Here is a 24,963-nt window from a genome sequence, read left to right on the forward strand (position 1 = left end):
ACGGACCAGCAGCATTTAGACCATCAGCAGGACATAAAGCCTGTAAATCAGATCTGCTTCTCTCTCCATCCCATCCAGATCTAAAACTATTCTCTTATTGGTGAAATAAGGCTGTAAACATGGCAGCAGCCTCACAGATCCCAAACGTCTCTTGATCTGAACGTCCTGGTCTGTGCGCCTGGTTCTCCTCCCTGCAGCTTATCTGCAGTCCGTCCTGCTGCTCTGCCCACATCAGACAGGCAGCGCCAGCGGGAAGCTAGCAGGGCGTGCAGCCGGCCCGGTTTATCTCAGCCCTGGACTCGGTCCAGGTCTGAGTCCAACCACAGCGTCAAATCTCTGGCTTTTATCACATCAATGAGCGCCGACCTGATAGCAGCTAGCTACTTTAGAAACCTATTAATCCTCATAACGCATTCTGAGGAGGAGTTATACGGTCAGTTCCTCCTGATGATCGGAGCAGAAGTCACAGACTGGGAGTTTATGAAGGGTTACGCATTTGTTCACAAAAATATCAGAATTACAGCAAAACGTCACGAAACACAGAACTGACTGCTCTAACGTAGAATCAGAACTTTACAGCTGAGTGGGTTAAAAAAGACAGATTATTCTCCTTTTACATTTATTGGATGGATGGATGGATGGATGGATGGATGGATGGATGGATGGATGGATGGATGGATGGATGGATGGATGGACCGATTAGGCTTTTAATTAAACGTTTGACTTTATTACAAAACTGCCGTCTGAATATCAGGAACTTTCCAAACCTGGAAAACATCCGATCAAAATTCAGGCATTTTCAAGAATTTCAAGCAGCCGGACAAACGTTAGGGGGAAAAAAGTTTCCACAGGAATATTTCATTTAGCAACAAATTACACAAATTTCCCAGAGGGCGAGTCAGAAAACGCCGAGTCGACAGAATCGTGTTTCAGCTTTGTACTGGGAAAAATGTGACCTGTTTCTGGGGAACGTAAACAGAAACCAGGTGGGTGCTGGTACTTCCTTATTTACGCTCATCAAACCGAGCGGCAAAAGGAAACCTGAGCGAGTTTGTTTGATCAGAAGCAAGAGAGATCTCAGCTCCTCAGACAAAACAGGAATAAGACGAGGAGGCGACACTTTCATCACAATGAGTCAAAAAACAACTAAACATTCATTTTATGTTTAAAGGCGTTTTGTGGCTGCAGAAAAATTATAATATTCAGTTTATGAAGAGTGAAAGCGTCACAATGTAACAATCAGAAAATAAAAAGTCTGCCTTCGTTGTTAGGCCCGTCTTGCCTGCAGAGATCAGGACATAACCTGCAGTTGGACGGGTCCAAAGTCCTGCTGAACCATCAGAACCTCATCAGTGGAGGGAATGCTCCAACACCTAGCTCACCGCTGACTGCAGCACGGAGGTGGAAGCGTCATGTATCATGGCTTTGCTGCAGTGAAAGCTGATCAGCAAAAGGGCCTAGTCAAAGCCCAGATCTTGATCTCACTGAGATGCTGTGATGACATCTCAAAGTGAAAGGAAAAAACTGGCATCACAAACTGATAGGTGGCAACAATCAATGCTGATCTGTATTCTGTCACAAAACAGTTTTAACAAATCTGTAAAACAATCTACACATTTTTAATAAAAGTTACATCCTGCAGTTTATTAAGACTGTTTCCTAACTGGATATTTTGCTAAATCATTTTATCTTGCAGGGAAATATGAGCTGTTACGGGAATGCAGTAACTTTGGCCCTCATTGAGGAAACACCTTTTTGTTGCTTCCTTCACTTTAATCAGCAAACAATGACAGCGCTGGAGAAATGGGGAATTTTGTTCTGACTGAGTCACAGCTCGTCCTGTTTCCAGCCCAAACGTGACACGGACATCGACTTTCTAAAACCGAATCAAAGTTTGTGATTTGCTACTAGATTGTAAACAAATTCCCCATTTGAGAAAAGGAGGGACAAAAGTTGTGTGAATAAATGAGAAATTTAGCATTTAGCATCCACTCTGTGTGATTCAAGGACTGTAAAGTGGCTAGTTTGGGATTAGCAATCTGGCTTTTGGGATCATATGTTAAGAGCAATCAGCTTGGGACTGAAAGCATCAGATTTGTTATTTCTAGTTTGGTGGTCAGTTACAAGCCGATCTCGTCTCCCTCAGCAAAGGTCTAAAAGTCGGCCGCTGTCCTCTTCTGAGAGGTTTGACTCACAGATCGTCCCTCCAGCTAATTTTGCAGCCAACTATATTCACCCCACTGTTACCAACTCAGCAACTTTATTGCTATATTTAGCAACATTTCAGATTAAAATAAATTGGAATCGGCAGTTCAGCTATTTTACAGATTGGTAATTGGCAGTTGGTCAGAAAACTGCAATCGGTGCGCCTCTATTTTTAATATTGCAAACACCAGTAGTTTAGCTAACTTCTTTCCTAGAGATTCACCAGAAATGATCTTAGGAATGTCACAGTAAGCAATAAATCATTTAATCACACGATAAATTACAAGCTGAGTAATTTCCATTTGGATGATTTCTGTTTCTACCGGAAACCGGCCGTCAGTTTGGTGCTTTGGTCTCAACTAGCCCTTTTTTTTAAAATGACAATTTCATTTACAGACTTAATGATTTATTAGTTTTTTCTGTTATTTTGAATATTTAAAATGTCTTACAGTTCTTAAGTTAAATGTTCATCAGAATTTAAAGTTTATTAATCACTGAGGATGTGTTTTTACATTATTATGTCCGTTATATTACTTAAATGGTCTCAATGTGACAATATTATCATTTATCGCAGTAACTCCTGGGACAATTTATCATCCATCTAAAACATTATCGTGACCGGCCTACATTTATTCTCTCTTCTTGTTAAATTTTAGAGCATATCTGCATTATTTTTAATTTCTATTCCAGGGTCTCCCTGCATCATAAGCCTGGCGGGCCACCAGGCTTCACTTGTGCCCCCACCAGGCTTACCATTGTTCATTTATTATTATTATTTTTTTTAATTATTGCCTTTTTAAGATGTTTTTTAGGTATTAATCTTCTGGTCTTCCAAAAATGCATAACTATCGAGCAATATTTTAAAATTTTCTGTCAACTTTAAACATTTTTCTATTCAAAAACATGGCGGCCAGCTGGATGACTGCCCTATCGCCCTATCGCCCTATCGCCCTATCGCTCCGGGCATTCCTAGATAAAATGGAATAATTGCACTATAGCTTCTCATAAAGAGACATAAAGGTGACATATTTCTGCATCCCTGTAACCTGAAGCCACTTTTACTACCTTCATTAAACCTTAAAGCACTTCAACACTTCAGTCCTTCTCACTTTCCCAGCACCTAATGCCTCTCAGAGAGACGCGTCAAGCAGAGCCACCTGATCTCATGATCCATAACCTCCAACTGTAAGGGAATCCGTCGCAGGCGAACAGAGGCTCGTCTGTTCGCCCTCCGTCACCTCAGAAACGCTGCACTGGAAGCTGCTGCAAAGGGGCGAGAGGACGACTCACGCAGCTGACTGATGGGTTTATGAATGTTTGTGTCTGGGTGAGTCTGCTGCATGTAAGACGCATCAATCTTTGGGTGTGTTTGCATGCAAGAGGCTTATCCCTGCAGAATTTACATCATGAAACCAGTAGACGTTTAACCCGCTCCAACGTTACCAAGTATCAGAGTGAGTTTAAATTGTGTTTACCTGGAGGAAAAGGATGGTTGTAACATCAAGTTTCAAGAGAAAAACGCTTCTTGCAACAACTTTAACGTCACATAACGCTTCCTGTTTTTAAAAAAAGCTGAAACAAGATGAAAATTAGAGACATTTCTCCTATTCAGCACCTTTTGATATCCAATTATTAATCTAAAAAATAATCATCTGATCAGCGCTACGATGTGTTGACGTTAAGGGAAGCAGAAACTTTTCTTAGCTGCAGTTTCACTGCAAGACGAATTAAATGTTATTTTCTTCCATTTCCAGTGTAAAATTACAATTTAAACTTATTGAGAATGAGTCCATTAAATAATATTATCATTTATCGCATAATTTCTGGCACAATCTAGAAAATTTGGCCGAGAGAATCAGTATAATATTGTTAACGATTGATTCTGTGTGAAATCTTGTGCCAAGCAAAGATTAATCCAACGGCGCCGCAGCAAAAACATTATGAATTAAGAAACGCTGCAGCCAGGTTTAATCCTGATTATATCTGTGTCAGCAGGGACCTACATTCAGCAGCGGCTGCTGCCTCTTTGTTATTACTGGATGCCAGAACGGAGCAGCAGCAGCTGATAACAGCATACCAGCAGATCATCAGTCGCCTCGTCTTTCAACAGGTTTCCTATTTTAATTCTTACACCTTCGGCGCCGACCTGCAGGGGTTCGCAGTCTGTTGCTGCTGCAGGACAGGAAGTGGAAAAGTCAGCAAGGATGCTGGGTAGTAACTGGTTACAGTTACTTCAGTAACTTTTTGGAAAAAATTAAATATTTCTACTCTCACTTGAGTAAAATGTCTGGATTTTCTCCCCACTGAATGAAAAACAAACATGTTTTAACCAAAAATCCACCATAAACAGACAAACCTGCAGGTTTGTCCAAGTTTTAAAAGTTTTTTTATTGATGGAAACTGATTTGGGAAATTTTTTATTTTGCCTAATTTTTTTACCTATATGAATTATTGTCGTCTTAAAATGCCTAAATTTCCACTTAACTTTATAATTTGGTCCGTCTGATGATGTAATTTCTAATTATTTCTGATAATTTGATCAGTTATTCAGGACCTGAGTTACTTTTTACCAAATACTGTTTTAATTTCTTGGACTTTTACTTGAGTACAGTTTTTGGGTTCTCTGCCTGCCTCCAGCAGAAAAATCCTCTGATGTCGGAGCTGAAGAACCAGCTGTGGTGTCAGACAGTGCCTCGCCTGTGGAGGTCAGAGGTCAGGCTTAATTAAAACGGCTCTATCTGCAGGGAGGAGAAGTGGTGGCAGCTGGTGCTGCATAATGAAGCACATGTGGATTGATGCTCCCCGCCCACCGAGAGCGGAGTCGCTCTGAGCCACTGTGTAATCAAATCCCACATTCCTGAGTCAGGACAGAGCCGCTGAGTCTCAGGGATCCAAAATTCAGAGGCAGAGCCTCGTTTAAAGGGCCAGAGTTACGTAAAATCAGCATTTTTCAGCTTTTTATAAAGTTTTTCATCATCAAAAACAAAAATGGAGGTTGCTCCGAGTCTTTCATTAATGTTTGAGAAATCCTTTAATCTCCATGGCAACCATTCAGCTGTGCAAAACGCCTGGATGGCCCTAGCCCCGCCTTCCAGGACAAAGCTCCTCCCCGCTCAGCTCCTGCAGACTAGCCAGCAGCAATCAGCTGACGTTGTTATAGGAGCTACTTCTCAGTTTAACGCTGGTAAAAACGTCTTTAAAGGGTTAATAGAGCCGCCATGTTGAGATGACTTCCTGTAGGCGGAGCTTCAGAAAGAAAAATACAAAAAATACATCATCATCGGTCAAAGAAAACTCAGCTTTCCATTAATTTCCTGGAGACAGCACGTTTTAGACATTGCCTCTTTAGCAACTGATATTTAAATTAAATTCTTAATTTAATCCTTAAATTAAACATTTTTAATATCTAATTAAATACTTAAAATAAATATCAAAATTTAATTATTTAATTTAAAATGTTAACTTAATATTTAACTTAAGAGTTAAATTAAATATTAAAATAATCTAAATTTATTTTAACGTTTAATAATTTAAACGTTAAATTGAATTTTGGTTTCACTAGCTGTAGGCCAGGCTCATCGAAATGAACAGAAGTAAACTTATTAGTGACACATTTCGCTGTCTGAAAGAATGAACTGTGACATCTCTGCACCAGCCAATCCTTCATTTCAGGGCAGCGTAACCTTCAGAGCAGTGACATTATCATTTATAACTCATGATTGTGACTCACACACTTTTCCAGCCAGAGCCTGATTTACAGCCTCATAACGATTCCCGTCCATCATTTCGGTTATGGGACACCTGACTAAACCTGACTAACGAGGAGTTAAAGACCCAAAGGTGGTTCAATCTGTGATGTTTTCATTCACAATTCAACATCAGGTCTGGATTTGATTAATATCTGGCTCTGGGGTGTTCAACATGCGGCTCGGGGGCCATTTGTGGCACTTGGACTGATTTTGTGGGGCCCCCAACTGCATTTCAAAAGTTTGATTTTTTTTTTTTTCAGAAAGTTTCACTGATTAATCTCAAAATTTCTATTTTTTCTTCTAGGGAATTTTCAACTTTTGAAATTCAGAAAAATTTGTTTAAAATTTTTTACATTTTTTTCTAGAAAAATTTAGATTCATCTCAAAATTTCTGAATTTCTTTTTGAAACTCAAAAAAATTACAAAGGACTAAAGTTTTTTAAAATATTTTTCTAGAACATTTCAAACACTAATCTGAAAACTTCTTAAATTCTTTCAAGCAAATTTTCAAACTCAAAAATTTCCCGTGTTTTTCCATGAATGTACTTTTTTTTAAATCTGCAATGACCCATCATAAAAATCCCTTTCAAGTTTGGAATTACAAGAAATATCCATTTTAAAAAGAAAATCAAAATAAACTTTATGTGCTTGATTTTGGATTACTGGGTTTGTTTTGAGCCACGTGACCAAAAGTTTTCACCCTCTGATCAGGCTGCATGTAACCGACCCGACTCACTAAAAGCTGCAGGATGAAAACGTTTCAGTTTCTCTCCACAGTTTTCATGAAAGCAGACATGCCTGAGCAAATGCTGCTCTGTTTTCAGATCCTGTGCTTTTCGGTCGGGCCGTCATGTGACTCAGGGACCCGCAGACGCTGGTTTCAGTGAGGTTGAATCACGCCAGACAGAAAAAACAAAAAAAGAGAAGCACGGCGCTGTGGCGGCGAACACCAACGAGTCAAAGTCGCAGAATTTTGGAAACTTAAACCCCAAAAAACAAAACAAAGTCAGTGTGACTCAAAACTCCACTTGGAAAATATGATCCTCACATGTTGGGCAACCTTTGCTGCTATATGGAGGACAATAAGATCAACTGGACTGAATCTTTGCTTTCACAAAGCTCAGGGCGACAGTGGAGAGAACTGTTGAAAAGGAGCCATGCCTCCTGGTTTTAAAAACCAGAGCTGCACCGATGGCACGTATCTGGCTGATCACCGATATTTAAAAAGATCAATCTGCCCATACCGATTTATCTTTGGCCTGAAAAGTGGCTGAACATTCAGGCTGTTGTAAACGATTATTTTAGTAATTGGGTATTGATTATTCTGACGATTGATCGAGAAATCGTACAAAAAATGGTCCTGTTCTGTTGTAGCTACTTAAGCTAGTAAAAGAAACACATGAAAGAGAAAATACTAGAAAAGGCTGGGAGGGGAAGAGTGCCCTCACATTAAATCAACTATATGTATCACAATAGATACGTGATCAATAGATAATACGCCTGACAGAATATCGACCGAACTTCAAGCCAGAACCGCACAGCATTCTGGGAAATGTAGGCAGAGAAAAGGCTTTAGCCGCTCAATCCAACATCCGCTAAGCTAGGTTGGTGGAATCAACCAACTCTCTCACTCTTTGGTTACCTAGCAACTAACTCACTCTTTGGTTGCCTAGCAACGATCTGTTGAGTTACTTGCTGAAACACTGACGCTAAAATTGCCTTTAGTGACTGGATCATCATTTTCTTCAGTCTGGATGGAAACCATTGTTACTTGTCTCTTCAATTTAACATTGTGATTTTTTTTCTTTGTAAATTCTGTTATATTTCTGTCATGTAAAGCATTTCAAGCTGCCTTGTTGCTGAAATCTGCTACACAAATAAACCTTTCTGGACTACAAGAGGCTAAGTGTTAGCTTATCAACGACAAACACGCCAGCTGGGTTTGATTCACTGTTCATAGATTTACAATATTCTACAGGAAATGTCAGGAAATGTCAGTTGTGATCCCTAAAAGAATTATTTTAATCATTAGAAATATTTTTTATATTTATAAGAATTTAGATTCATCCTGACAACAATAAACTCCAGATTTTAATGTGTTATTGGGATTTTTTTTTTTACACGGTTGGCTCCATAACAGAACCAATAAATATAATTTTAAAAATATAATTAAATGAAATTATTCTGTGATAAATCAGACTGCTGCACTATTCAGTCACCTTTAAATAGTTTTATTTTGGCGAGGTTTATCTTTAGTACAGCGGGTATTTGTGTTTATGCCCATAAAACCTAATGCCAAAAAAGACTGGAAAAGGTTTTTAGATACTTTTTATCATTAGTTTTTGTTGTTATAAACCTTTAAGTTCATATTGTACACCTCTATAAGCAATAAAAGCTTCAATATAGGAATAATACATGTTTCCTTTAGGAAAAATACGTCACAAAGATACAAAGTTCCTTCCTGATGCGTTTCCCTCTATTCTCAATACATTATTATTAAAATATCAGTCTCCAATGTCCTGTGTGGGCTTTGGATAAACAAACGCTGAATCCTTTTGATCAACATTGACCGACAGCTCGGTTTTACAGCGCGTTAGGGGTCATAAACTCCCTGAACAACAACTGTATCTTTCCATGACACAGAGAACGAGCTGCAGCTTCATGCCTGACTCACTTCCTCTGTTTCTCAATGAAACGCTGCGTTTTTACCAGCTCCAGTCACAAAGGCAGGGCGCTGATCGTGGAGGTTTTATGCTGTTTCCCAACCGCTTTCTGTTCGCTCAAAACAGAGAAAGTTCATCAAAACGTCTTTTTAAAAACATCCTGAACTATTCGCCGTCTTTTGTCACAGCAGACTCAAGGCTCTGCTGTGATGTTTTTATGAAGGAGCTAATCAATAGAAATGCTTTCTAATGGTTTCCATCATCAATAATGGAGACAGGCTGAGAGCGGCGCATCGGAAACATTCAGCACTTTAAGAAGCTGCACTTTCTTATTAATATCCACCTGTATTTATTTCATCATGCAACATGGTAAGACTCACTGTAGTGTAAATAAATATGATGCTAAAATGTTCTCCAGTCTATGTAAGGAGCGATCCAGAGTGAATTCTCACTGCAGAGATACAGAAACACCAAAACACGGATCAATTATTTAAAAAAACAGACATAATTCAGGGTGAAACATGGTTTTTACCAACATGGGCTGAAATGGCGCTCAGGGAGGAAGAAGCAACATGAACTCAGAGACATTTCTGAAGCTAAAGTTTAAAGTTTTCAGCCATATTGACTGTCGTTAAATTTGGTTTAAAAGGGGGGGAAGCTTTCAAGCCTGAGAACATCATCCCACAGGTGAAGTACGGTGGTGGCAGCATCATGTGAAGGTGTTGTGATGCAAGACGGAGTGGTGAAGAACCAACCTGAAACTTCGAAATGGACCCTAATTAAAGCTTGAAAAGGCATTAAATCACATTAGTTGTTGCCATAAAATATCTCAATCTCAAAAAGCTGCTTGGATGTAATATTTGGTAGGAATTTTCAGGCATTCACATTTTGCACATCGATCAAATTTTCAGCCAGTTGGAAGGTTTCTAGCTAAACTTAATGAACAAAGACAATCTGTAATGGCTGACAAGCTAAACAATTATAGAGCAGTCTAAAGGCACAGAAGGAAAAATCAATAATTGATAATATGATTGCAATTTTCTGCTATAGTAGCTGAAAATTAAATAATGTAAATCCTCATAAGAGAGTTCATTTATGGTGTTTTCGCACCTGATAGTCAAGTAGAGTCGGTTTGATTGGACACCAAAGTTGCAACATTTTATTACATTTTCAGCTGGTGTCAAACGAACCCCTTGAAAAAGCTGTTCCCCTCCTCGCCTGTGGGGGCGCTGCACCAAGAACCACTGAAGAAGACAATGTATGGAACTTCCTTCTTCACAAATGTAAACAAAAATGGAGTGCCGTCAGATTTTAGTGGTTGCAGGATTTCTCTTTTGTCTTTGGTAAACAAAACAACCACCCATTTTTTTAATGCTAGTGCTAGTTAGCATGTTTGTTTTGGTTGTAATTAACCATAATGCCCTGCGTCGTAGTTCGCTTCCTGACTTTGGAACCGTTTCTAGTCCGCTTGGCGTTCACTATCCATTCAAACCGTATCAGACTTCACTTCAACAGAACCGAGACCAGAGTTCAGTTGTTTGGTCCAATTTTGCGTTCACACCGCTTCAGACGAACTGGACTTTCTAGATAAACAAACTGGGGTTCAATTAAAGTGGATTAAACTTTAAACCCTGGCTTTTTAAAACGTTAAAAGGCTCGTTAAAACGTAGCTTAAGGGGTCTCTGAGTTCATGTTAGGACTGGTGTAACTGGTCCAGTTACACCAGTCCTACCAATGGGAATGGTCCAAAACTACAGAAAACTATAATAAGAAGCTTATGGAAATACAAAAAAAAAAAAACTCGACCAAAGCCAAATACAGATGTAAACCTGTGATTTTTTTTTTAAATATCTCTAAAAATTGAATAAGGAAACGCTACCTGACATAAAACAAGACAACCTCAGCCTGACTTACTGTAAGAAAAGGTGTGTGTGTAATTATGCCTTATCAGCTGGATCTTTATGGAAGGCAGACCTGCACACTTTGCTACTGATGGATAATGGCGACGTCAGATCGGACAGAATGCAGCCGTGGCGTTTACAGAACATTATCGGACAGACCTGAAAGCCCAGCTGGCTCTTTAGACAGAGCACTTTGGCTCTGGAGTGAAAGATTTAAAACTGATCCACACTAACATGAAAAGAAGCAAGTTGGAGTAAATCAGAAACAAATTTGAGAATATGGATAAAACGACTAAAGATAAACTACTTTTAACCCCAGTTGTATAATCTCACTATTATTTTACATCAAACCTTTTGTTTGTCCTGGTATTTCAAAGAAGAGAAAACAGGCCCACAGCATCACAGATCCTCCACTGTACTCAACAGTCAGCCTGAGTTGATATCCACATATTCACCTTTGGTTTTTATTTGTTTTTTGCCAAACCCATCTAGAGTGTTTGCTGTATTTCCAGTTGAAGTCCCAGTAATGGTTACCCAACTCCACACATTCACCTTAGCGATAAGAGCTCCACCATCCATCAATCTGTGAAATAATGCGGTTACAAAGGAATGCTTTGCTGCAGCATTCAAGTGCAACGCATGCAAATAATTTCCAAAATAACTTATTGTGACATTAATTAACTGGTGCATTCATTCTAGACATTGAGAAGGCAGCACATTCACCAAGGTTTCATGGAAATTTCTGCATTTTCTTTTCTAGTAACACATTTGAAGTTACAATGACAATCGAGAGACATAAATAACCCAATAATTTAATCTTTTAACTAAGTTTTATACATATATATTAGACAATAGTGTAATATTCTTATTATTAATATAATAACAATAATAAGTATTGCTATAAGCTTATACATGATTATTACTCAGTTTAAAAAGTTTTAAAGAAAATTTTATTTGCCGTTTTGTTTATAATGGATATTTAGAAATCCAATTCCAGTTTTAATGTTAATTAGAAATTAAAGTTTGAGAGAGTTTACTTGTATTATTATCATCTTATTAGTTGGAAATAATCACAAAAATCAATATTATTGTTTGCTATGTTTAAAGAAAAGCATCAAGTTTTCCGTTTCTCAGTTGAGTATTTTAAGTAATAAGAACAGGATGTGAGTCACTTTCTTTCAAAACGTTAGCTATATTTACTCGAGTTTAATAAAGTCAATCAAAGCTGATTTGGCCGTCTTTTCAATAAAAGTTACTGGCTAAACCTTTTGTATTGTACTTTCCACTTTCCACTGTAAGAAAACTACAAATCAAAAGTCTCGATTTGCATCTACAGGTCAAATTTGCATCATTTTTGAACTGCAGCGGGAGGCCGCAGAAAATCAGTCCAAGTGCCGCAAATGGCCACCGGACCGCACTTTGAACACCCCTGAGATAAAGACAGCAGCCTTTGTTATCGTTAGAGGAGAAATCCCACAAGGACTACTTGCATACAATGGACTCGTTGTTCTCTCCTACACTTACTTACTTACTTTTAAATACGATGCAGCAATATTTACACACTGTCAAATGCGGTAAAAATACGATTTTTAAACGCGTGGACACCTGTTGTTGGTCGTGTTTTTTGCTTTTTCTTCTTCTTAGAGTTTACAAGCAGCAGACATGAGGAAGCAGCATGTCAGAACAAGCAGGATGTGGCTCAGGATGGCAGAAGTAACCCAAAACAATCAAGCAGCCTGCGGCGGGTTGTCGTGTCTCATTGAGGGGGAAAAACGGCAGCACCGCAACAATGCGTGATGCCCACCCACCGACAACTAAAACGTTAAATAAACGCCTCGTGAATTTTTAATCACAGTGGGAAAAGTTTAAGCTACATCCAAACCCCGAACCAGGCGGAGGAAAGAGAGAGGACCCGCTGACCAGACATGTTAAAAACCTTCTTCCTGTCTCTCCTGTTTGTTGCTACAAAACGAACCCGTTACCTTTGTACTGCAGAGGGCTGCCGGTTCGGATTTTCACAGTTCCGCTAATGGACTCCCCCGGACCGTAAACCACCTTGTTGTTGGCTAAAGTGATGTCAAATTCCTGTAGCTTTCCCATAGCTCCGCTCCGGTACTCCTCTGTTCCGCGTCTGACTGAGGCGCCGCTCCACTCTCACCTGCTGCTGCGCCGCGAGCCCACCCTCCCGCCATGGCAACCCGTGACGTCACCGCGCCCGCTAACAACGCATGCTAATTTTTTACCAATATTTTCCCTAAAACCTCAAACTTACGAACCACAGTCCCGTTCATGTACCTTAAACTGTTTTGAAAAGTTATAATAATAAAATAGATACTGAATAAATCAAATATTTACACACATAAAACAGCATTTTGGCAGCAAAAAGGTGATTCTTAGCGTGCTAACAGCTAAACGTGTAGCATGATAAAGTTGGTACCAAAAACATCTAAAGATACATCGCACTAAAAGGGCTACCGGTATACTGAAATGGATTGTTTTTTTATTGAAGCTGCTACTGCTAAATTATGTTAAAATTTTACAAAATTTTTACTCAAGTAAAAGAAAAAAGTAGCCAACAAGAAATTACTCAAGGAAAAAAAAGTATTTGGTAAACTGAATTACTGATCAACCAATCAAATTACACATCATTTAATATTTAATGTGTGTATTTAGGGGTAAAAAATAACAATAATTCATATAAATAAATAAAAAATAAAATCAGGCAAAAGAAAATTTTTCCAAATCAGTTCTTTCAATGATCTTACTGCTGTCAATCAACCCTGTGAACACCCTCCTAAATTTGATGATTTCATTTTCAAATACTAAAGTAACTATTTAATTTAGTTTGCTTAATTAAATTGGCAATACTCATAATTACAACAATCAAAAATTTTACCACAAAAACTCAAAAGTACCTAAAAAGTCTATTTTTCTGTCTGAAGGCTTCCTGTCTGGTTATACTTCCTGCTTTCAGAGATGAAAACTCAAGCAAGCTAAATCCATGAAAATGTGGTGTCTGTTATCCACTAATCTAATCCTAGGAATCATTTTAATTGCCATGAGATTCTTTTTTAATGTTTACTTACTGAAAACATTTTCCTGAAACAGACTGAGTAGCAAATTGTGTTGATGCCGTGAGGCTACCAGTGAGGTAAAATGTTAGCATTCCCATTCATCACTCTGACGTGGATCAATGATCAAGATTAGATTATCTCATTCATTCATTACGTCTCTGAAAACTCGATACCAAGAGTTTTCTTTTCTATGTTTTGATGCTTTTGACTGTGAAGCATTCCTGTTTATGGGAACAGGAACAGTTTTGGCTCTTTCCAGGTATTACTGACTAATTTATAGGTCCATTTAGTGGTAATTTGTGGGCTATGAGAGAAAATCCAACACCGCCATCTAGTGTACAACTGAAGGAATTGAATACTACTAAGTAAGTAATTTTCTCACTGGAAACCTTTTCCAAACACAAACTTTAACGTGTCTGGACTTTAAACTTTAAGTTGTTTTTTTTTTTTTTTGTTTTAAGTATTGTCCATTATTTAGCTCCATACATTTTCCAATCACGTCTCACCAGTTTGTTTACTGGCTAAAATGGTTTCATCTTTATTGAGGCAGGATGTTTCTTGGAGAGTGGGAACTGGAATTTTATTTGTAAAGGTAATGTAACTTATATATTTTTAAAATGTTTCTTAGCCTCCAAATTGATCAAACTGAGCTCTGAACTTTGATTCTTTTACTTGCTTTTATTATATTGTGTGAGATGAAGCATGCAGTTCGTTTTTTTCCCCGTACTCCAGAACATTTGGAGTATCCAACGCTGGGAAAACAACTTCAACCAGACTTTTTATGGATTCTTTTTGTTTTGTACAGAGACAAAGAAACTAAATAATAATTCTTTCACTTTTAATCCACTTCAGACAGGAAAACGTGAAGTTTAATATGCAGACACTTATTTTGTGACAGTGATACAAACACAAATGTCTAATTCAAGCTCTTCTATGATTACATTTACATTTAAAACAAAAATGGCTCACAGGCCCGGACGGATTGTGAGGTAAAGACACCTGAAGAGACACTAAAACAATGAATAAATCTAATTCTGTTTACATTTCTACTCGTTCTCATGTGTTTGTTTCTCATTGTGTCCATTCAAATCCACTTTACAGCTCATTTGATTTGCATCTTTGTTTTCAGATCCTCTTTATTAATCATTTGCATCTGTTTTAGTTATTTTGCATGCTTCATGTTTGACTAGTGCGTTTGTTTTCTTCTTATTATTCTATAGATTCTGTTGGATTTTTGTGCATTTTTGCCACCATTAAGTTTTTTCATTGCGTTTGGATGACATTTGCTATTGTTTCATATTCATTATATGCCTCTTTTTCACTGTTGTTGTCTATTTGGGGTCAGGTTAAACATATTTAGTGTTCTTTGGCTGACAGAACTTTCTAAATATATTCTCAGCTTTTAGTTTTTTCAGATTTTATCATATTATAATAAAATTCAATTCATTTTAATGGTATTTTATGTGACAAATCAACATTAAAAGCTTTATCTAAAAAAAAGCCCAGCAACCTAAAATTAAGCAAATAAAATAGTCAGATTTTTTTTTCAAAATGGATATTTATTATAGATCCAAAACTAGAGATTTTTACGAAGGCGTATTACGGTTGTATTTTAAAAAACAAACAAAAAAAGGAGTAAATTTTCATAAACATTCTTCAAAAAACCAAAAAACAGAGGAAACTTTTCAGTTTGAAAAGTTTAAAATTTGCTAGAAAAAATTCAGAAATTCTGAGATTACTCAAAATTTCAGAGGTTTTGTTTTGGAAACGTACTCCTCCTTTTTTCTTTTTTCGAATACAATATTGTAGATTTTTCATGTCTGCTGTACTTAAAGCATCTAACTTTCTGTTTCTTTTTGGCTTGATTAAATATATTTATTTTCAGTGATAAGAACAGGATTTGGGTGATTTTTTTTCCCAAAATATTTGCTATATTTAGTCAAGTTCAATAAATTAAATTACGAATGTACCGATACAAAAGTTTGGGCCGATATTGATATCCGATATCAATATTTCTTTTGTGGTTGATAACTGATAGTATTTACATTTCACTTTTGTTCCGACACCTTTGAAAAAAAACTCCCAACCAGAAATGGATAAAAGATAAATGTTGGTTGTTTATTACTCAGACCGATACCAATATGTTAAAAAAAAAAAGACTGATATTGGCCGATACTGATGTTGAGGTGGGTTTATCATGCATTACTAAATTAAATTAAAGCTAATTTGGTCGTCTTTTCAGTAAAAGTCTGTGGGTAAACATGGTTTGTTATAAAACAGAAACACTTTGTGTTTTACTTTACATTCTCCATTGTAATAAAATTAATTCATTAATCATTTTACCCTTTTTACCCCTTTTCTGCATCTATCAGCCAAATTTGTATAATTTTTTAAATGCAGATGGGGGCCACACAAAATGACGGCACTTTGAACACCCGTAAGTAAAAAACAATCACATTTATCTCCCTTCACTCTGCAGTGTGAAAGCAGCCTAAGCTAACTCCTCTATCTTGCTCTATTCTTCCGTTGGATCGAGGAGGCAGGTTTGAGCGATTGCCATGGTAACGGTGTAGGGGTCGCAGTTAGCTGCAGGGCGGCGGTCCTCAAAGTAGCCCCGCTTGTCCTTGCCCACCTGCCGCGGGATGCGGATGCTGGCGCCGCGGTTGGCCACGCCAGCGGAGAAGTCGTTGATGCTGGAGGTTTCGTGCAGACCGGTGAGGCGCCGCATGTTGTCCGTTCCGCCGCGCGGGTCGTACACCTCGATGTGCTGCTTGTGCTTTTTGCCCAGCTTCTCAATGGCCAGCTCAATGTACCTGTCAGGAGAGGGAGAGAAGAAAGAGCTCGACTCATTATTTTTAAGTCGGAATTGAAGATGTTTGCGCTTTTAAAAGGGGTTCATGCTAATTAAATTAAAATTCTGCATAGATCTAAAGTAATAACCTACTTTAAGCACATTTAAATAAAAAAATGTCTTGTGAAATAATCTGCCAATGGAACTAGAACTGGGTTGCTAGGTGACAGGTTGGGGTTGCTAGGTGACAGGCTGGGCTTGGCTGGGGTTGCTAGGTCACAGGCTGGGCTTGGCTGGGGTTGCTAGGTAACGGCTCAGTGAAATAGTCTACCAATGGAACTAGAACTTTTTCATTAATATTAAGGAATTATTGACAGAAAATCTCCTATTTCTTGCTGAAAAGCTATCTGTAAGTTAGATTTGTCTAATTTTAAGTGTACTAAGATATTTGCATTAGAAACTAGACTAAAAATAGTTTGTAAGATTTTGTGTTTTTACAGCTCTTTATAAGCAAATACACCACTTTAATCAATTCCAAACCCCACATGAACCCATTTTTGTTACAATGAAGGGATATTTAGCTTTATGATGAAGCAAATAAAAATCATGTATTTATAAATATCTACTCACTTCAGTCCTTCTTCTTCCCTCATCTGCTGGGTGCTGACGTTGGTGTGGCAGCCTGCGCCGTTCCAGTTGCCTGTTATCGGCTTGGGGTCCAGGGTGGCGACGACCCCAAAGTCTTCACACACACGATGCAGCAGGAAGCGCGCCACCCAAAGATGGTCGCCCATCTCAATGCCTTTACAGGGACCCACCTGGAACTCCCACTGGACAGGGAGACAGTCATGTTACAGCAGGAGTGTCCAAAACAGTGAAAGTAGTGCCAAAAAACACCAACAACCTAAAATCTATTATTGTACATTCAAAACCTGAAGGGGATTTTTAGATTGGTGAATTAGGGCCTATGTAGATTTAAAAAACAAAACAAAAAAAAGTTTTTTTTTCCCACAAATTCAGAAATGCTCTGGGGAAAAAATTGGGAATTTTTCAGAGTTTGAAAAGTTAGAAATTTGCTAGAAAAAAAAATCTGAAATTTTCTCAAATTTTCTAGAAAAAATGTCAAAAACATTTGTGAATTTGAACAGCTGAAAAATCTCAGACGTTTTATAGAAAAATGTCAAGAATGTTCACATTTTAGAAATTTTCTGAGTTTGAAAGTTTTTGTAGGTTTCTGAGCTTAATCTCAAAATTTCCGGGTTTTTGAGCTGGAAACTTTCTCCTCCTTTTTTCTTATGCACCGTCATAAATTTTGCACATTTTCAGTTTCTTTTGGGCTCGACTGAAAAAATGTATTTTCAGAAACAAGAACAGGATTTGGGTCACTTTCTTTTAAAATGTTTTCTATACTTAGTCAAGTTTAATAAATTAAATTAAACCTGATGTGGGGACGTCAAAGCCATCTTTTCAGTAAAAGTGTCTTGGTAAACATGGCTGCTTATAAAAACACAAACACGTTTTGTTCTTCTTTACATTTTCCATTGTAAGAAAATGATCTCAATAATAATTTTACCCTTATTACAAATTAACAGTCTCCATCTACATCAGTTGGTATCATTTTTGAATTGTAGCGGGAGGCCGCACAAAATCAATCCAAGGGCCACAAAAGGCCCACGCGCTGCACTTTGGACACCCCTGAGTTAAAGGAACCATTTCGATGATTCAGTTTGGTTGTTTCTACAGGCTGCTGATCTACCTGAGACGGCATGACTTCAGCGTTGGTGCCGCAGATCTGGATGCCGGCGTAGAGGCAGGCTTTGTAGTGGCACTCCACCACGTCCCGTCCGTACGCGTGGTTCGCTCCGACGCCGCAGTAATACGGGCCTTAAGGTGGAGGAAAAACTAAATCTGTAAAACTAAAGTGGCTCAAAATGGAAAAATATTTATTTGGTTTATTTTTTCCTTTCTTGTAACATCGGGAATGTTGGAAAGTTTGTTTCTTTAACTGTAGAAAATCATGAGGTACCTGCTTTGACCGTTTCGTTTTAGAGAGATGTGAATGTGAAACAAATCAGATGCACTGATTTTAAAAAATAACATAGTTCCAGAGTTGGGCAGTAACTAGTTACATTTACTTGAGTAACTTTTTAGAAAAAAAAATACTTTTAGGAGTACTTTTACTACGCTGTAGTTTGGGTAATTTTATTTTAAAGTATCTGTACTCTGTAACGTCTTAAGATTTTCTACCCACTGAATGACAAACAATAACTGTTTTAACCAAAACTCCACCAGACACAGACACACACCTGCAGTTTTATTTTAAGTTTCTGAAGTTTTTTACTAAAATAAACTGATTTGGGAAAATTTTATTTTGCCTGATTTAGTTATTTATATGAATTATCATCATTTTAGTCTTTAAAATAAATAAAAAATCCACTTAACTTTGTATTTTGGTCTGTCAGTTTATGTAAATTTTAAATATTAAATGATTGATAATTTGATCAGTTAGTACCTGAATAGACGTTTCACCAAATACTTTCTATTTTTACTTATCCCTCTACTCACTTCTGTTTAATGTGCAAATTTTAAGCTTTTCTTTGTTCTTCAAAATAAAAGAGGAACTTTGACTTTATAATTTACTCTAACCATAAAATAAACACATTTTAACCTAAAACATGATGAAATCCCAGTAAAATAAATGTAAATTGTGAATATTTTTCCCTGCAGCTCTCTGGAGCGCTGCTTCACCTTGTGGTGCTGGGAACCCTTTTGAAGGCCAGCTGAACGGATGCCCGTCTACCCCCAGCAGGGTGTACTCCTGCTCCATGCCGAACCACAAGCAGTGCTCCTTCACCTGCTGCATCACTTGGTTGCAGCTGTGGCGATGGTTGGTTTCTGGAGGAGAAGGAGCCGAATGAAACGCAGCACAACTCGTTTCTCCAAATGTAAGCGGAGGTGGACGTACCGGCAGGAAGGCGGTTGTATTTGAGGACTTCACAGAGGACGAGTTTGTTGGGGTCAAGGGTGAAGGGATCCCTGAACATGCGGACTGGGATGAGGTACATGTCGCTGTTGGAGCCTTCGGCCTGGTAGGTGCTCGACCCGTCGAAGTTCCACTCTGGGATTTCTGATGAGGAGAGGAGAAAAGCGTTACGCCCCCATCACCCTGCTGCAGGGCAAAAAGCTGCTAGCGAACAATGACTAGCTTTGGTTTTAGCTGTTATTTTTTACGATTATTTATGATTTGATTTTATTATTTTTATTTTAATAATTTCTTCCAACTCTTCTAAATTAAACAATTATCAAGCTTTATAATTTAGAAAGATTAATATTGACAGTGTTTTTATATTAATATTATATTAATTTAATATTACATTATATTAATATAATGTAATATTATATTAATATTATATTAATATAATATTACATTATATTAATATAATGTAATTATATTACGTTATATATGTGAATTATTAATATTTTTGAGATATCTTTTAAAATATGCACATATGCTGTCATAACTTGCCTAATAATTTATTTAAATACATTTTTGTAATTGTAATAAATATCATATAATTATCGTACAGGAAGACCTTAATGAGTTAATTAATGTTTATCATTTTTATTTATCTTCATCACTTCCAGCCCGTATTTAACATATTTGCTTTTCTTAAAGAGGCCGTTTTATTAATAAGATCACTTTATTTGTATGTTCACCTTCGATGCAGGTGGGTTCTGAGTCCAGGGTCCTGGTCTTGTTGCGCAGCCCCTCTCCGGTGCCGTCCACCCAGATGTAGGTGACCTGGCACTTCCCGCCCTGACACAGGCCCATGTACTGCTGCCGGACCGCCTTGTTGAGCAGAGAGCTGCTGGACACAGACGCCATGGTTTCCTGCAGCCACAAACGTTTCACCAACACATTTTTACACCAATTCCTCCAATCAGCTTCTTTATTTCACAACATGGATCACACAAACACATGGATCATTTTTATTTTCATCAAATTAAATTAATCACAAACATATTTTTGCTTCCAATTCACTGAGAAACCCCTCCAGAGATATTTAAATAGACATATTCTTAATTTTTATGAGTAATTCTAAGCATAAAATTCAGCCAATTTGTGTCACTATAACCAAAAAAACGTTCAACAGACAGATCATTATAAAATGGTGCATATTTCTACAGAACAATTATACGTATTTTATGAAAATATAAATTAAAAAATCTGAAAAGTGTGGCATGCATTTGTATTCAACTTCATACAACCACATTTAGCTGCTGCTATGGTTTCTCCTGAAGATAATTGGATTTTATTCAGAGGAGTTAAAATCAGCTTTTGTAAGGCATAAATCTAAATGAACTGTTTTACAGGGGGGGGGAAGACATGCACATAAATCACAAAACAACATAAAATCCAACAATTTATTGACTTCAAGCCTCGTTTTGGTCTGAAAAGACAAAGAACATATTTGTAAAATAAAAACTTCAGAAAATTTTCCACAGACAGAAAGAATCACATCTATAAAGTGACAAACATTCACAGTCTCTGTTTTTATTCATATTTTAAATAAAAATTGGATGTGGAAAATAATTTAACTTCTTACTAATATTCAAAAGAAAACTGTTAATTTGCATTAAATCTGTCAGATCCTTATAAGTAGCTTTAAGTTTTGAGCCTGGAAGGCTTCCTTGTCATAATTTTTAGCAGTTTTTCTCAGATTTAGGTCAGGACTCTGGTGGGACGCCTCATAGTCCAATCAGGTCAAAATAAACAAAAATAAAAGATACTTAAGATACAACATAAATCTGTGCGAGAAAAGTTTAGATGTTGAAATAAACAGGGTTTGTTTACTCAGAGTTTGAAACTGATTTTCTGTCTCAGAAGTTTAACTGAACAGGATTAAAAGCAACAGACAGCGAACACCAGCCTGTGGGCTCTAATATAAGTCAGTGTGTCATCAGCATATGTGAACATTTCCAATATATTACAAAATCAGGACAAACCCAACATTACGTTCATATATTGTGAAATTTATGTCTATGTTTCTCTTTTCCTCCAACTATTTACTAACTATTGAACTATATATTCAACAAAATTCCCAAATTTACATGTAAATCAAAGGTTCAAACCAAAAATTAAAAATTATTAATCCACCAGTAACCCTACTGAGCAGGAGTTTGGTTTCTATGTTACATTTATTCTAAAACACTTGCACTTACGGTACGGCAGGTGGTTTCAGCTGTAGTCTCTGATGTACTTGTCGATCGAGAGAGTGTCGAGTCTGATCAGATCAAACCTGTTTAAGGTATTTAAACTTCCTGCAGGATGGCATTTCAGAGGCTCTTCGCAGGTGGAGGAGGAGTTACAGGATTTTCATTGAGTGCCAATGAACCCATTTGGTTGTTTTCTTTGAAAAACAAAGTCAGTCAGAGGTTAAAACAAAATTATCTGATGCAACAAAAACACATATCTGTAATTCTGACTCCTACAAGCTGGAAAAGCAAACAAAAAAAACTTCAAACTCAGCTAAGTTAACCGATAAGAACAGCGGAGGAGACGATAAAACCCAGGAGAGACGAAAACGAGCACCAAACCTGTGAGGCCTTCTGCTGATGCCGAGCGACTGCTGTTTGCTGAGCCGAGAGTCTCGCAGCTCACTGAACACAATTAGAGCGCAGAAGCTGCTGGACGTTCAGTTTCCGTCAGATTAGCTGTGAAGAGAGACGAGGCGGACAGAAATCCAGCGACTCAGTCAGAAAAACGGCTGAAGTCACACGAGACGCCAGAGAGGTGGAGGTGCAGAAGGAAGAACCACATCAACGTGATAAAATCAACACCACTCAACACGGGCATTACAATTAATAACTGGGTGACTTTATACGTCCAAGTACAAATACATTCACACATTCTAGGGGTGCACTGACTGCAGTTTTCTGGACGATCGCTGATTCTGATCTTTTAAAAAGCTAAACCTCCCGATTCCGATTTTAGCCGATACCAATTTTTTTGTCTGAAATGTTGCTCAGTATAGCAAGAGAGTTGTTGAGTTGGCAACACTGGGGTCACTTTTGTTAATTGAAAACGTGCAGGCATAACTTGGTGGGCAGGTCTGTCAATCAAACCTTTCTCACCGGAGAGAAAAAGAGGACAGTGGTGGATTCTTAGACCTTTGCCAAGCTAGATGAGATCAGTGGATAAGAAAAGCTTCGTAGGTAAAAATCGGCCGATCACCAATCTCCCAAATTTAAGGAAATCAGCACAAATAAATCAGTGCAACCCCAGTAAAAACCAAGCTGCTTTCTCATTGACTGGATTAAACAATCAACCAAGAACAATGGGGTGGTCTAAGAAAGAGAACTGGACACATGCTTGGTAAGTCTGGAGCCATTTGGACACTGAAGCATCACCAGATTATTCACATGTGTGACCATCAGGAAAAAGAGCCAAACTATCAATGTTAGATGAAAGGGAGCTGGTTGGTAAGAAGGGGAGTCCACCAAGCACCACCAAAGAAAAAGGAGCCCCTTCCTCCAAAATGGACACCTTCAAACTGGATAGAGATTTGACAAGCCAAATGACTTTTAGAGAGATGTTTGATTCACACACCTACAAACAAACCAGACCAAATGGTTTGCACCCAAATTAACTCCAGTTCAAAGTGGACTAAGCAGGTCTGATGTGAATGCACTCTATGAGTTACCCTGCATGTCTCAGTCAAAGAGAATGGAGTGGTTGGTTAAACCAGTTTATCCTGAAGAACGACTGGTGACTTACTCATGTGATTTTCTGTCAGAAAAGATGCCATTTACTGTAATCCTGCTCTCTATGCTGCAGATAATTACAGCTTTATTAACCTGTGAGTCCCTCTCTGACTCACAGGGTCCTTAAATATTTCCTTTAGCATGTTAATTTGAAGGTTTGTCAGAGAAAAGACACCAAGATTATAGACAGATTAAAATCCTATTTTCTATTATTTTCAAGTTTCTCATATATTCAATGAAATGAATGGAAACAGGGGGGATTTATATGGAGCCTGATTATCAAACACAATATGATGTTTGTCCAAAAAGAATGAACAAAACACTTACAAAGGATCTGTCAGTCTAAGAATCGAACTGGAAATTAATCTTTGTTTGCATTTATGATGCACTATCATTCACCATTTGACCACAGACTGGACACAAATCTTCTTCCTAATCTTCAGGGTTATGAAAAAAAAATCTAAATTTTTCCAGTTGAATTTTCTCCACACCTCGATATTTCTGAGCTTTTACCCTTCACAGAAACATTTCACCAAAATCATTTGTGATTCTGTTTCATCTAAGTATTTTGTTGTACATAGTTATTATCCTTAGGGTGTTTTAACACCTGGTAGTCCAGCAGACTCGGTTTGATTGGGAACATAAACTGAAACATTTGGTTAATTTTCAGACTGCATTGTGTCAAACAAACCAATCACATTGAAGAACCTGTTAACCTCCTCACCTGTGGTGGCGCTACACCAGGAACCACTGAAGGTAACAACACAAAAACTTCTGAAGAACACTGAGCACAACCTCCTTCCTCACAAAAACTAAACAAATGAAGGAGCATCAGTAGGACCAGTTTCTTTTTGTGTTTGGTAAAAGTCCACAAGACATTCCTCCATTAGCGCAAGACACTTGTGTTTGTTTCAGAGGTCGGACCAAGTCACTGTTTTGCAAAACTCAGTGAAGACTCAAGTCTTTATTCTCATGTCCAAAGTCTGAAACTTTTAATTTCAAGTCTTTTTTTAACAATGCTGCAATTATATGTTAAATGTAAATAAAATTGCACCTCTATGTTGCACAGTTCAGTTAAACTTAGCTGCAAGAATAATCATACTTTAAACTAGAATTTTCCAGAACACAAAGAGGAAAGTAAGTATTTGAATATCCTGCTACTTTGCAAGTTCTCCCACTTAGAAATCATGGAGGGTTTGAAATTTTCACCTCAGGTTCATGTCCACAGTGAGAGACACAATCTAAAAAAATCTGGAAATCCAGGAGTGCATGTGCATAAATGGTAATATTTAATCATGTTCTTTAATAATATTACTTTACAATCATGTTTCCTTTATTCAGTATATTTCTCATGAACAGTTGGGCCCATTTGTATCCATTATTGTTTTTACCTAAGATAAACCTCATGGTCTGATACAACTTTGGGTCTAACATTGGCAGGATTATTTTGATGATCTGAACTTTGAGGCTGGGCGTAACCAAGATAAGCTGTGGGTAAAACCTGATTGGCTGCAGCCTCTCTGCACTGAAACATGAGACTAAGACTCAATTAAAACAGTTTCTGATACCAGGAAGGAGAAACTCAGACAGTCACTGTGACTGAGAGCAGAAATGGAGCAGAATCATTTCTACCGAGAGACATTCTCCTGTTCCATCTGTCTGGATCTACTGACGGATCCGGTGACGACTCCCTGTGGACACAGCTACTGTATGACCTGCATTAAAGCTCACTGGGATGGAGAGGATCAGAAACGAATCCACAGCTGCCCTCAGTGCAGGGAGACATTCATACCAAGGCCTGTTTTGAAGAAAAAC

General features: G+C 37.8%; 2 protein-coding genes across 6 annotated transcripts in view; both read right to left on the bottom strand.

The window, feature by feature from the left end:
* The window catches only part of arrdc1b (arrestin domain containing 1b), a 37,110-nt gene extending 24,414 nt beyond the window's left edge, over window positions 1–12,696 (bottom strand). For all 3 annotated transcript variants that reach the window (XR_001422466.1, XR_001422465.1, XM_015019526.1), the window contains exon 1: window positions 12,501–12,696. Coding sequence is in view for 1 of the 3 variants with exons in the window: in XM_015019526.1 (XP_014875012.1) it covers window positions 12,501–12,618 (118 nt within the window). In the remaining 2 variants the exon portion in view is untranslated. The remainder of the gene's footprint in view (window positions 1–12,500) is intronic.
* Window positions 12,697–15,386: 2,690 nt separating this feature from the next.
* On the bottom strand, window positions 15,387–22,311 carry LOC106937821 (glutamine synthetase-like). Of its 3 annotated transcripts, none has more exons than XM_015019535.1 (8): window positions 21,982–22,311; window positions 21,858–21,879; window positions 20,101–20,275; window positions 19,349–19,510; window positions 19,132–19,278; window positions 18,140–18,267; window positions 17,014–17,213; window positions 15,387–16,405 (listed from the first exon to the last, which is right to left on the bottom strand). In XM_015019535.1, the coding sequence occupies exons 3-8, from the start codon at window positions 20,267–20,269 to the stop codon at window positions 16,108–16,110; spliced, it is 1,104 nt and encodes a 367-aa protein (XP_014875021.1). In that variant the 5' UTR covers window positions 20,270–20,275; window positions 21,858–21,879; window positions 21,982–22,311; the 3' UTR covers window positions 15,387–16,107. The 3 variants fall into 3 exon arrangements, with proteins under 3 accessions (XP_014875021.1, XP_014875020.1, XP_014875022.1); XM_015019534.1 differs by lacking the exon at window positions 21,858–21,879 and adding an exon at window positions 21,607–21,794 and having other exon boundaries at window positions 21,982–22,309; XM_015019536.1 differs by lacking the exon at window positions 21,858–21,879.
* Window positions 22,312–24,963: the final 2,652 nt, after the last annotated feature.

The sequence above is a fragment of the Poecilia latipinna genome, unplaced genomic scaffold (genome assembly GCF_001443285.1).
Source record: "Poecilia latipinna isolate Pla-1442-1.1 unplaced genomic scaffold, P_latipinna-1.0 Scaffold2443, whole genome shotgun sequence".
In the NCBI taxonomy this organism is placed as follows: Eukaryota; Metazoa; Chordata; class Actinopteri; order Cyprinodontiformes; family Poeciliidae; genus Poecilia; species Poecilia latipinna.